At 34.8% G+C, this 13,198-nt stretch overlaps 1 protein-coding gene across 3 annotated transcripts in view; it reads right to left on the bottom strand.

Moving 5' to 3' along the window:
• Positions 1 to 13,198, bottom strand: part of TET1 (tet methylcytosine dioxygenase 1) — a 136,249-nt gene that overhangs the window by 40,204 nt on the left and 82,847 nt on the right. For all 3 annotated transcript variants that reach the window (XM_065922462.1, XM_065922464.1, XM_065922463.1), the window contains 3 exons: positions 7,951 to 10,273; positions 4,913 to 5,003; positions 4,276 to 4,369 (listed from right to left, as the gene is read on the bottom strand). In XM_065922462.1, the coding sequence (XP_065778534.1) occupies positions 4,276 to 4,369; positions 4,913 to 5,003; positions 7,951 to 10,273 (2,508 nt within the window). The remainder of the gene's footprint in view (positions 1 to 4,275; positions 4,370 to 4,912; positions 5,004 to 7,950; positions 10,274 to 13,198) is intronic.

The following is a 13,198-nucleotide window of genomic DNA, read 5'->3' as shown; positions in this document are numbered from 1 at the left end:
GGCCCGGGTTTGATATCTGATTAGAGAACTAAGACTTGGTACGGCCAAATAAATACATAAAGAGTCTTTAAAAAAAAAAAAAAAGAATACTGGATTGGGTTACCATGCTCTCCACCAGGGGATCTTCCTGACTCACGGATCAAACCCAGGTCTCCTGCAACTCCTGCATTGCAGGTAGATTCTTTACCACTGAAACACGAGGGAAGTCATAGGGATTTTAACATATCCCAAGTTAAAATACTTCAATGATTTCATATTCATGGACTAAAACTCATGATGGCCTAATAAAACCACTTAGGCTCTTGCTTCTGCCAACGTTTTACATTCACTTGTTTCCATTCTCTACCTCCTTTACTTCACTAGATTTCTGATTATTAAAGAATGTACTCTCTTCCTCGACCTTTGTACTTGCTTTTTTCTCTGCCTAGGAAGTTCTTCTTTGTGCTTTTAGGGGTATTCTTTGCATCCAAGGCACCTTCTTGTCACTCAGTTCTCAGCTTAAAAGTTCTCTCCCAAAGATGCCTTCCCTGATGGCCCTTAAGGAGAAAACTCTGGAAGGTCTTTACTAAAGATAGGAAAAAGATAAGTAGACCATGTTTAAAGAAATTTATAAATTTGGAATTACTTTATTAGAATAACTGTATTAAATGAAAAAAATAATTTACTAGTTTAAATTTTAAAGGGGAATATAAATCTGTCATGATATATAATTGTACACCTGAGATATACAAGAGAAATAAATTGAAAAACAGGAAGCATGTAAACTATGGGAAAAAAACAATACAGAAGGACAAAGAAAGGCATCAACAAACAGAAAAGGATAGCATGTAGGATAAGAAAACTAAACATCAAAAATGTAAATTCTCCAAATTCTCTAATGATTTCAATCAAAATATCAAAAGAAACGTATTCTTACAAAGACAGTGGTGATTATAAATTCATATGGAAAAATAATCAAATCAAGAAGAGTCAGGAAATTGCTGAAGGATTAGCTCTATCAGATATGAAATACATTTCTAAACCCAAATAATCAGAGTAAGTTGATTATGATGCAGGAGAAACATAACAATGTGGTAGAATACAAAATCTAAATATGAACAAATATATCAACAGGAAGAAGATGAATAATTATTTAGGTAAGTAGTGTTGTTTAACTGGGTAGTCAGTTGAAAAAATATAAGTTGTGACTAACATTTTATACAAGAGGAATAAAATAAGTAAGTGTAAGAAAATGAAATAAAAACAGAAAAGTGAAACCATTCAAATATTATAAAAAGAAAATTTGAAAAATATTTATAAGCTAGAAGTTGTCAAGATTTTTCTAATTAAGATACACTAAAGCCATAAAAGCAAAGTTTTTCATTAAAAATTTAACTTAAATTTTCATCTTATTTAAAAAATCAAATGCTAAAAACATGACAAAGAGGGACTTCCTTGGCTGTTCAGTAGTTAAGACTGTGCTTCCACTGAAAGGGGTGTGAGTTTCATCGCTCGTCAGAGAACTAAGATCTCCAAAATTAAAAAACAACAAAAAAAAGCAAACAAAAAACATATTTGCAACTTATTACTAATGGTTATTTTTCTAAAGGACCTTCTATAAAAATCAATAGAAGCCAAATAACCCAACAGAAAAAAATGGACAATGTGTATTATTTCTTACTTTAAAATGTTTTGAAACAACTCCTTCAAGAGTGAATAAAATATAAAATAAAGATCACTAAACAGTGTTTCGGTTTATCTTCACCAAAACTCTTACATGTGGTGATTGCCTTGTTTGGGTTTATGTTGTGGAAATTCAGAAACCAGGTGATGTTCACAGCTGAGTTGACAGGAGTGTACACAGCAGGACAAGAAGTTGATCCTGGGAAACAGTACTTCACAAGCATGGACACCACCGTGCTCCAAGTGTCACCTCAAACGCTAACATTAAGGAAACTTTAGGGAAAACTACACTTCTAGGGAAGCATACACTTCTAGGGAGCATTTCAGGAAATTTTCGTTCTTGAGAAGCAAGACAACTCTAGGAAACATTCACATTACTACAGAGTAAGCGAACTTTACTCCAAAATGTGTTTGTGATAGCTGATATGACTCAGGGCCAGTTTCTTCCCATTTACACAATGAAATGACTGATAAACTTTAATTCACACTCGTATCCCCAGTATCTAAGTCCAGAGCCTGCCAATGAAAAGTTCTCAATAAACACAAGTTCCTTCACTTAACTTTCTCATCCTAAAATTCTATTTATCTCCAAATTCACCCACACTGAACAAATTAAAGGCAGATATCTTATTTGGGACTCACTTTTATTGCATAAAACAGAAAACTTCCCAATAGGTTTTAAAGAAGTGGAAAAAAAAAATTCTCTTATATTAGAGAAATCCAAGTTTATGAAGCCTGAGAATGGGACTTCCCTGGTGGTCCAGAGGTTGAGTCCAAGCTCCCTAAACAGGGGGCCCAGGTTCAATCCCTGATAAAGAAACTAGATTATACAGCAGTTCTACTGGTACCAGAGATGCAGGCTCCCGTCTTCTCCCCATCCTAACACATATCTTCTACTATCAAGTCAATTCATAGTTTCACATGATTTCTGTATCTCCAACTATTGAACCCATGTTCTATAGATGCTGAGGGCAAGGAGACAGATACAAAACAGTACATTCTGTGTGGTTCTAATTATATAGAAATTATCTAAAAGATCTTTATAGACATGGAGGTTAAAATAGTGGTTATTATACATGGAGTTACCAATGGGAAGCAGGTAAAGGGAGACTTCAGGGGTGCTTCAAAGATTTACATCACTGTCTGGGGTAGTGTTATATGTATGGAGAATTACTTGATATTTTGACAAGACTATGCGCTCCAGATAGACTGAAGAAACTGAAAGCATTCTAACACATTTAGTATTCATGCCCATCACTGCTGTCACCTTCCAGAGGTCTGTTGAAAAATAACCAAGATAGGGATTTCCCTGGCAGTGCAGTGGTTAGGATTCCCTGTGCTCCCACTGTAGGGAGCATAAGTTCAATCCTTGGTCAGGGAACTAAGATCCCACATGCCAGATCAAAACCAAAACCAAAACAAACAAAGACATACAGTTTGCTAGAATAGATGAAGGTGTGCCAATCATCTTGCTTCAGGAACAGCCAGGTTCAAACTCTCTCTTTTTTTTAATGTTTTTTGTTCTTCTGAAATGGGCATAAAAATAATGACTTTTCCTTTAGAAAAATCTTAAGAGTCCCTCTGTGGGGATTAATGAGGCAATGTATGTCAAGTAGTTAACATGGTGCCTGATATTTAATGAAAGGTAGTGGTTACTGTTATTATTTATTATCATCGTGATAGTCATCATTATAAACAAATGATAGGACAGGATCTCAAATAATCCTTTAGTGCAAATTTCCAAAGAAACTGGTCAACATACTTGGGAATGTGAATATCCTCCTGAAAATATTGACACTGTTTCTCTGCTGAGAACTTCCAAAAGAAGCTAAATCCAGTTCTTACCTCTGATAGCACCACAATTTTAGAAAACTCAAGAGAAGTTATACAAATAATTTGGGGAATATGTTGTAAAATTTTTGATTTTGCCTTCAATATTGCATGACCTTCATTATGGTGGCTCCATGAAACAAATGGGCTTTCCCAGTAGCTCAGCTGGTAAAGAATCCGGCTGCAATGCAGGAGACCCTGGTTCGATTCCTGGGTTGGGAAGATGCCCTGGAGAAGGGATAGGCTACCCACTCCAGTGTTCTTGGGCTTCCCTGATGGCTCAGATAGTAAAGAATCCACCTGCAATGCAGGAGATCTGGGTTCAGTCCCTGGGTTGGGAAGATCCCCTGGCAAAGGGAATGGCAACCCATTCCAGAATTCTTGCCTGGAGATTTCCATGGACAGAGAAGCCTGGCAGGCTACAGTCCATGGGGTTGAAATGAGTCAGATAACTGAGCAAGTAAAACACACACATATATATTTATTTACTATTTATTTATGCTGTCTAATTATAAGCGCACTCTACATTCTCGAAAAAGTAACAACAATAACAAAAAAAACCTGATAAGAATGATGAGTCTAGATCACTATATACAGACTAGGAATGCCATACCCTTTTGTTCATTAACATAAAAAGCCCAGGCTAAGATAGCTTCCTTATTTCCCTGGGAATAAGGGAGGTGGGTATTTTCCTAGTCCATGTTTTCATGGAAAAAATTAACTGACTTAGTTTTTATGTAGAATAAACCCATTTTGGAAAGTGTATAAGTACAAAATACTTACCCACTTAGCAACTGGACACCCATTAGAGCTTTTTCCTTCTTTCCCTGTGTACACTACTATTTCTATCCTTATTGCATTTCCTTTTTGACCATACCTAAGTATGAAACACAGTGAAGGGAAAATCATTGAAATAAACTTTTAACATCTTTATGGGCATAAGATAAAGATTTACAGAAGCACAAAAATCAAACACTCCTCATAATAATAACTTTGTTAAAAATTTACTTGTGTGTGGCAGATATTTTTGTTGTCCAGTTCTATTTACTTGTCCTTAAGGATCACTCTTTTTTAAAAAATGGCCTGGCTCCAAGACAAGCAAAACCAATGTGAATGTAGTGTTGACAAAGATAATTTAACTATTTCTATGATTATACAATAATATAAAAATAAGTATGTCTGCATTTAACAAAGACAGCCTTGCTTTGCGAGGGTCTTTATTGAGTTTCCAATGGCTCGTGTGATGAATGGCTCAGCAGGGACACCAGGACACTGGGCTTTCCCTGGGCCCTAAGAAACATCCAACTCATATTCCTGAAGGTTTTCCATTCACCTCCTGTTTGTTCCCAGAGATCATATCTCTGCATTGAGCTAGGTCCCCAATAATGAATGGTTTTAACAGGGAAGCATATTTCCTCACCTATTCTCCATGATTTCCCTGACAGCAGCAACACTTGGTCCTGCCCCAAGGTGTGTATAATATGGGCCTTTGTCTTTTTGTATAACTCGATCTGTGGAAGGAACAAGATTATTAGACCCAAAGCTTTATAGAATTGCATAGGGGCGCGGAAGAGCTATTTTTACTTCTTCTTTTTTTTTTTAGAACAATGAATCTTGACAAGATTTTGGTAAGCTTTAGTAATTAAAAACTAGGACAATGGGCCCTGGAGTGTAACTTTATCCCTTTTTTCTGCTCCTAATTATTCCATTCTTTCTCTAAGAATCAGGAGGAAAAACATATTTTAAGTTGTGGTTAACCATTTATTCTCAGATCTTCTGCTTTTAGAAAAGATCTATAAAAATTGAGGTATGAAATTAAGTCATCCTAGAGCAATACATCTTAAAAGCTTTGCCTCAGAATCCTGTTAAAATTGAGCTCCCCCCCAAAATTGAGCCCAACAATTGCACTGCTAATTTATTTTAATACACACACACATAATTATTTATAATGCATGTGTACATAAGAATCTTCATTGTTACAATAATGTAATATCAAAAGAGAGAAACACTGAATCTTTCAATTAAGTAATAGTTTAAATTTGGGGTTATTTATACAGTGGAATATGATACAGATATTAAAACAAGAGCATTTACAGACATTGAAAAATCCAAGTGAAAAAGCAGGTTGCAAAAGTAGTATGTTTTAAAGCCTTAAATTTTGTAAAACTTGTAAAATTTTTTTACAAAAAAATTTTGTAAAAATTAAAATCACTAACTATTAATTCAATAGAAAAACTGTAACAGCCATTTTCCTCTAGAAAAAGATAATTGCACGATATTTCTGTACCATTTGAGTTTTTGTGAGTATGAATTAAGTACTTCTTAGAAAATGTCTTCAATTTGACCTCTGAGAATCATGTCTAACTAGAATCAATGGTGAATGCATGTCTATCTACACCAAAGGGTATTACTTACCATTTTAATTGGATATCCAATACAATATAGGATTATTTTTGTGGCCACTTAAGCAAGATAGCAGTGAATAATTTTTAATTTATTGGTGATCTAGAGCAGGACTTCCCAAGTGTCTCAGTGGTAAAGAATCTGCCTGCCTATACAGGAGACATGGGTTCGATGCCTGGGTCGGAAAGATCCCCTGGATAAGGAAGCAGCAACCCACTCGAGTATTCTTGCCTGGGAAATCCCATGGACAGAGGAGCCTGATAGGCTACAGTCCATGGGGTTGCAAAAGAATTGAACATGACTTAGCAACTAAACAACACAACAATCTAGAGCAATGGTTCTTAATCAGAGATGGTTTTGCCAAAGGGGATATTTAGCAATATTTGGGGTTATGACAACTGTATGCATGTGTGTGTGTGTGTGTTATTGCTAGCTAGTGAGAAGAGGCCAGGGATGCCACTAAACAGCCTACAACAGATAAAGCAACAGATAACAAACACACAGATAGCAAAGAATTACCCCAACTAAAATGCTAAAATGAGGAACACTAACTACTCTAGTTTTGCTAGGATGTAACACTTTCTTAGAAATTCTTTACCCTTGGAAATAGTTGGGATACTTTACCTGCACTTGGGATGATTTCTGAGTCTGCTCTTTTTTCTTTTTAAATTCCCATCTCTACACAATGAACACAATAATCTCAAATGGAACAATTATAAGAAAATATGTAACTGACAGTGTATCATTACACAGTTCCAGGTCCACGCAGATACTGAATAAACTTGAAAGCCTGGCTGTCTCAATTCTTACAATGTTACAAGATAATATGTAAAAGGAGTTTTCAAACTAGCTGATTGTCTTATCGAAAATACGTATAGGGTTAAATTAGACTATCTCAGGTCTACACAAATTTATGGCATTTTAAAGACTTCTTTTCCATGTTTAATGACTTATTTAAAAGAAAAAAAGGTCTCTTTTCCAGATTTTGATGCAACAGAGGATGGAAGTTACAAATAGAGACTCTGGAGTTAGGGCTGCCTGTTTTTGAATTCCAGTTTAATCACTTACTAGCTATGAACTTCTCTGATTCAATCTCTTCATTTGTAAAATGGGGATAATGAGCCTTCCCTTTGGTGGGTTTTTGTAATATAACAAGCCAAGGATGCAACAGTTATGAGACTTGCAGGAAAAGATCTGGAATTGGAGCCATTATCATTACTACACTCTTCTGTCCTTGGTCTGAGAATCTCTTTCCCAATTCAACCCCACTCAGACAGCACTGTCACCCCTCCAGACTGTCAGACCCTTCTAAAAGACTCTTCATTCTGAGAGGAGCCTATCTTTGGTGCCTAGCATGAGGTAGGCTGTCAAAACAGTGCTGAATGATGGGCAGAAAAATGGAAGGATTCATTTCAGAATATTAAATGCACTTTGAATAATCAGGGACTGAAAGTAATTGTTATACTTCACTATTTTTTCTATTGTGGTTAAAAAAGTATATCAGAATGATATACTTACTCCATCCTTCCAATCAATCCTTTAACTACCCATTCTGGAATGTACTAATGAATCATTTTCTTCTTGATTGGGTTAACAATTACGCAAATACTTTTCTTATGGTTATTTAAGTTATACATATATTTTATGTCCTCTGCATACATGTTTTAAAATGTACAATTTAAAAATACATGTTTTTAAACAAAAGGCCTAAGGGTTGAAATTTTTCTGAATATAGAAAGAATAAACTGTGATAAAATATTAAGGGAATTCATTCTTATGATGTGCACAATAAACAACTTGAGAGACATCTAGCTTGAGCAAAATAAAATTTTCCACTTAAGAAAGTTTCTGAATTACCAGTTGCATTTCCCATTCATCTGAGCCGCATCAATAAAGGTCCCACAGAAAAATGGGTATAGAATTACTTAGTCCATCCTAGCTAGAATATGAATGGGGCCAAAATGTCACATATAAAAATCTAAATCAAACTTTATTTGATCATGACTTGAGGCAATTAAGGCAAGAAAAAAATGAAACACACATGCCTGCACTTACCAAGACAGTTGCAAGTAGGCAATTCAGAATCTTTCGTTGTGGACACCAGGGTTTTCGTAGGATTGGTAAAGAAGTTCATCGCATAATCATTAAAACTTTTCTGTGCACTGTTTATTGGGGAACATTCTGATGCTCCAACACTAGATGAACAGACGTCCTCTTCACTTTTGGTAGAAACCACTGTAATTCCACCTGAACATACTACATTTAGGTTCCTGAGAATTTGTGCTGGGTCTGGCAAAGGGGTCTCATGAGAGATACCAGGAAATGTTGGCAGTCTCTGATGCATGAGTTGGTCTTTAACATCCTCTTGGAACTGTCTTTGGTCACTGCCATCCAGGACATTAGCACACTGGTTGGTTGGAGAGGCTGGCTGGAGTAAAGGATGAGCTTTCTGATTGACATTCACTGTTGGCTGTACCTGAGTATATGCATTTTCTGTAAACGCCTGCCCATTGGATTCTGTTTTTAACTGGATTATGGGGATAGAATCCAGGGGTTCAACCTTCATCTTTTCCTGTGCTAATTCAGGATAATATCTCTCAAATTTTATCTGAGTGAGTGGAGGAAATAATTTTTTGTGTTCTAATGCTGAACTTGTTTGAGTCAGTGGTTTCCATACTTTAGTTAGGGGAGGAATTTTTCCCAATAGAATGGGAAAATCATGTGGACCAAATTGACCAAATCTTTGAAATTTAGATGCTATCCAAATGTCATGTAATTTACTATACTCATATGACAACTGTTCCTGCTTTTTCTGGTCATTTTCTTGACAACTTATGACCATGTGCTTTTTTTTCCGTCTATCTCTTGATGGAGTAGATTTTGTCTTTTTCTGGATTGTGTTCTTTTGCTTTGTTACTGATGAGCCTTGATTATTTTGTATACTGGAAGGTGGTTTCTGTGGTGTTGTGCCCATCTCCTGGTTATACTTTTGCTGGACATTATATGCAACAAGGCTTGTTGGTGTACTTTCAACTTTTTTGTCCTCTGGTTTCACATAATTGAATTTAATCATTGATGCAAGTTGTGTTAACTGTGCGGCAACATCTTCTTCTATCTTACTATGAACTGAATCTTGACATGATGAATTATCCTTTGAATCCAACTTGATGCTGTTGTCCAGTGACTGGTTACAATACTCTGATTTGCTAGTTATTGTGGTCAACTGCTGCAAATTCCTAGAACTGTCAAGAGTAATCCTATCTTGAGCAATATTTTTATTGTTATCTGTTTTAGATGAATTTGAATTTGGTATAAAAAGTGATACTGAATTTGTGACCGCTGAATTTTCCTGTGCCTTTGTGGATGCTTGGTCACTAGGTGAGCTGTTGTGTGACTTAGAAATGATATTTTGGCCATTGAACACTACAGTGTTGCATGAGCTTTGCTTTTCCAAAGACGGACAGTGATGAAGGCTCTGTGGCTCCCCTTTTAAGCTTGGGTCTTGGAGGTCTTTTCTCACAGAATACAGAATAGCTTTACAGCTGTTAAGCAAACTAGCTGTTCTCTGTTCTGTTTCTTCATCCTTCTCTGACTTCGATGGAGAGGAATTTTCTGATGGGGCTTCTGAAAGTTGTGTGAGAGCTTCTATGGCCACTACTTGTTCTAGTGTTAATCTCCTATCTTTCATTAGGGATAGGAGACTTGGTTGAAGTGTTGACCCTTCTTTTAGTTCTCTATTTGCGATAATTTCTAGGGATTTTGGTTGATCACTTTCATTGTGTATACCAGTATGACTATTTAAGTTGCAGTTCACAGGATCTGGGAAAGACTTACAATTAAAGCCAGGCTTCTGAATAACCAAAACATTACTCTTCCCCTTGAGATGATCACAGCTCGCACTAGTAGCAATGGCGCTCATGACATTGTTATGGTTTGCGGTGTCTTTCAGGAATTTATAAGGATTGTTTTCAAATGCCTTGCCAAGTTCTTCAATGTTGATTTTTTTAAAAGACAAATTTGTTTCAGTTGGTAAATAGTGTACATTTTTAATGCCATTTCTTACAGTTTGTGCAAACAATTTTTGAGGTTCAAGGAGGTCAGTAAGTAGAATTTTTTTCCTGTCATCTTCAGAGTTTTTCAAATTTTCAACTTCTGTTTTAATTGAACTAAATTCTCCTTTGACATGATCAGTTAAGTGTGATTTCTTGTTTTGGGTCCAATTCTCCACTTCAATACCTGTCATACTTTCTTCATTTTTAGTTACATTTTCTAAGGGACATGAATTCAATTCCAATCTCTGTTCTTCCTCATGACCACAACTACTGTATTCCATGGATTCTGACTTGGGGCCATTTACCAGTTTGTTGTCAAAATCCGCCTATAAAACAAACACAGAAATTACTCATATAGTCTACTCCAATATCTGAGGAAGAGTCATAAGAACTTTACAATTTATTTATTTATTTCCATTTATTTGTATTAGTTGGAGGCTAATTACTTTACAATATTGTAGTGGTTTTTGCCATACATTGACATGAATCAGCCATGGATTTACATGTGTTCCCCATCCCGATCCCCCCTCCCACCTCCCTCCCCATCCCGTCCCTCTGGGGCTTCCCAGTGCACCAGCCCTGAGCACTTGTCTCATGCATCCATCCTGGGCTGGTGATCTGTTTCACCCTTGATAGTATACTTATTTCAGTGTTCAATGCTACTTTACAATTTAAAAGCAACTAAATGTGAAGTCCCTGAAAACATTTTATTTTCACTTTTTATATTTTCCAATAAGTTATAAAAAATCAATAAGGAGAAAAGAAAAAACAGAGGTAGAAACCGTCATAATCCCATGCCTGTTAATATTTTGGTATATTCATTTTTCCCAAAATAAAATTTTTTTACAATTGAAAAAATTGTAAAATATTTTCACAATTGGTGTCATTCAATGAGCAATACCTACTATTTCGATGCAAGCTGTAATGAGACACACACACATACAAAAAAATCATACCTCATCATAGGTAAATCTATGGCTGATTCATGTTGATGTTTGGTAGAAACAAACAATACTGTAAAGCAATTATCCTTCAATTAAAATAAATAAATGAAAAAATATATAAATCATAAATACTTATATAGCTTGCTGGATTTTCACAAAACTGCTATGTACCCAAATCCCACTAAGAAATTTACATCGAATAAACAAGGTCCTACGTTACTGCACATAGTATATTTAATATCCTATGATAAACCATAATGGAAAAGAATATAAAAAAGAATGTATATACATATAACAAACACTTTGCTGTACAACAGTAACACTGCAAATCAGGTATACTTTGATTAAAAATTTAAAAACTAATTTTAAAAAACATCATCATCACTCCAAAACCAAAGGGTAACCACTGATTTGACATCTTAGATTTCTTTTGCTTATTTCCATACTTTATACAACTGACTTTCTTTTACTCAAAATTATATTTGTGGTAGTCATCCATGTTGTAAAGTGTAATTGTAATCCATTGATTCCTCCTACTATACAGTAATTCATTGTTTGACTATACAATATATTTTTCTGTTCTATTGTAGATGGACATTTTTAGTTTTTGGTTACAACAAAGTATACTGTAACACATTACCTTTATCTTTTGGTGAACTTATATGTACATGGGATGGAGGGAAGTGCTGCATCATTCAGTGTGTGTATTAATATATGTGCATGCACCTTCAGCTTTAGGAAACAGGCCAAAGAATTTTCTACAGTGGTTATCGATATATACTCCCACAAGAAGTATTAATATGTTTCCATTTTTATTAACAATTAGTTCACATTCTTATCAAAACTTAGCATTTTCTGTCTTAACACATTAACCATTCTGGTGAGTGGGTAGTGACATCCCTTTTTAAAATTTTTTTGAGATGAACTTCCCATAAGATAAAATTCATCATTTTACCATTTAAAGTTGTATAATTCTGTGATTGCATTCACAGTATTGTGCAACAACCACCTTTAATTCCCAAACACTGTCATTGCTTCTGAGAGAAACACTGAACTCATTAAGGGATCAGTATTCCCCTCTCTAATCCCTATCTTTTGTAAACCTTGAAACAAGGATTTCCCTGGTAGTCCAGTGGTTAAGACGCTGCACTCTCAATGCAACGGGCTTGATCCCTGGTCAGAAAACTAAGATCTCGCCTGCCGCACAGTGCTCATCCAAAGTTACATCACAGGAAGACACCAGAGGGGACATTTCTGTCAGGAGCAAATAGAAAACAATCTCTATATTTAACATGGTGCTGGATGTTTTAGTCAATGCCTGAAAGACAGTAAAACCTAAATATAAAAATATTGAATAAATGATGATATAATTGACTCTAATAGAAAAATCAAGAGTATTGACTAAAAAGAAAAAAGATTCAGAGTTCAGAGGGGCCATATCTAATTTCCTGTCATTGTACAGGTACATAGGCTATGTTTAACATGTCAAAATTCATTAAAAAAATGCAATATCATATATACATATTACATACACATAACAACTTTGTAAAAATAAATAAGATAGCCAATTTTTTTAAAAAAGCAATATATAGAATTTTAATATTAAAGGAATAATAAGTTAAGCATTCCAGGTAAATGAGCAAATTAAGAGAATAAATTCAATAATATTTAATATTATTGTTAAAATGCTGGCATTTGTAAAGCAGCAGAGAAAATTATCAATTTCTTAATAATGACAAGAACGAAGTTTGATCTTTATAACATGCAACACAAATTCCAGATTTATTACTAATTTAAATAGAAGAAAATTTAGAAAGTAGGAAAAATCTTCCAAAGCAAGAGCAAAAAGTGGCAAGCCATAAAAAAGATAGAATCCTTTGACTACGCATAATATTAACACTCTTAAAGGCAAAGACATTTTAATATGCTTTTTAAATTGCTGATTGCAACCTGAGTCCCAAAACCAATTTCAGGCTTTGTAACAAATGCTTTTTAATAGAATATTAAAGAGAAATAAGTATACTATATTTAGTAAAGATAAGTATTATCATAGAAACCTTTTATGTATGGTTTTGTGTCCATGTACTGAATAAGGATGTAAACTGTATTTACTTCCTGATATGCCTAGCTACTTACAAAGGTAGGAGAAATATTGTCAAAATTCAAGTGAAAATTTTATTGAAAAAATTTTATATTGAAATTTTTTAAAAATCAAGTGACAGACTGGAAAAATACAAGATATATAGTTACTGTTCTTAATGAAAAAAAAATTTCTGAGAAATTAAAAAGGAAAATGATTCATTAGAA

The sequence above is a fragment of the Muntiacus reevesi genome, chromosome 2 (assembly GCF_963930625.1).
Source record: "Muntiacus reevesi chromosome 2, mMunRee1.1, whole genome shotgun sequence".
In the NCBI taxonomy this organism is placed as follows: Eukaryota; Metazoa; Chordata; class Mammalia; order Artiodactyla; family Cervidae; genus Muntiacus; species Muntiacus reevesi.
The sequence above is the reverse complement of the archived record's forward strand: the minus strand, read 5'-3'. Positions and strand labels throughout refer to the sequence as shown.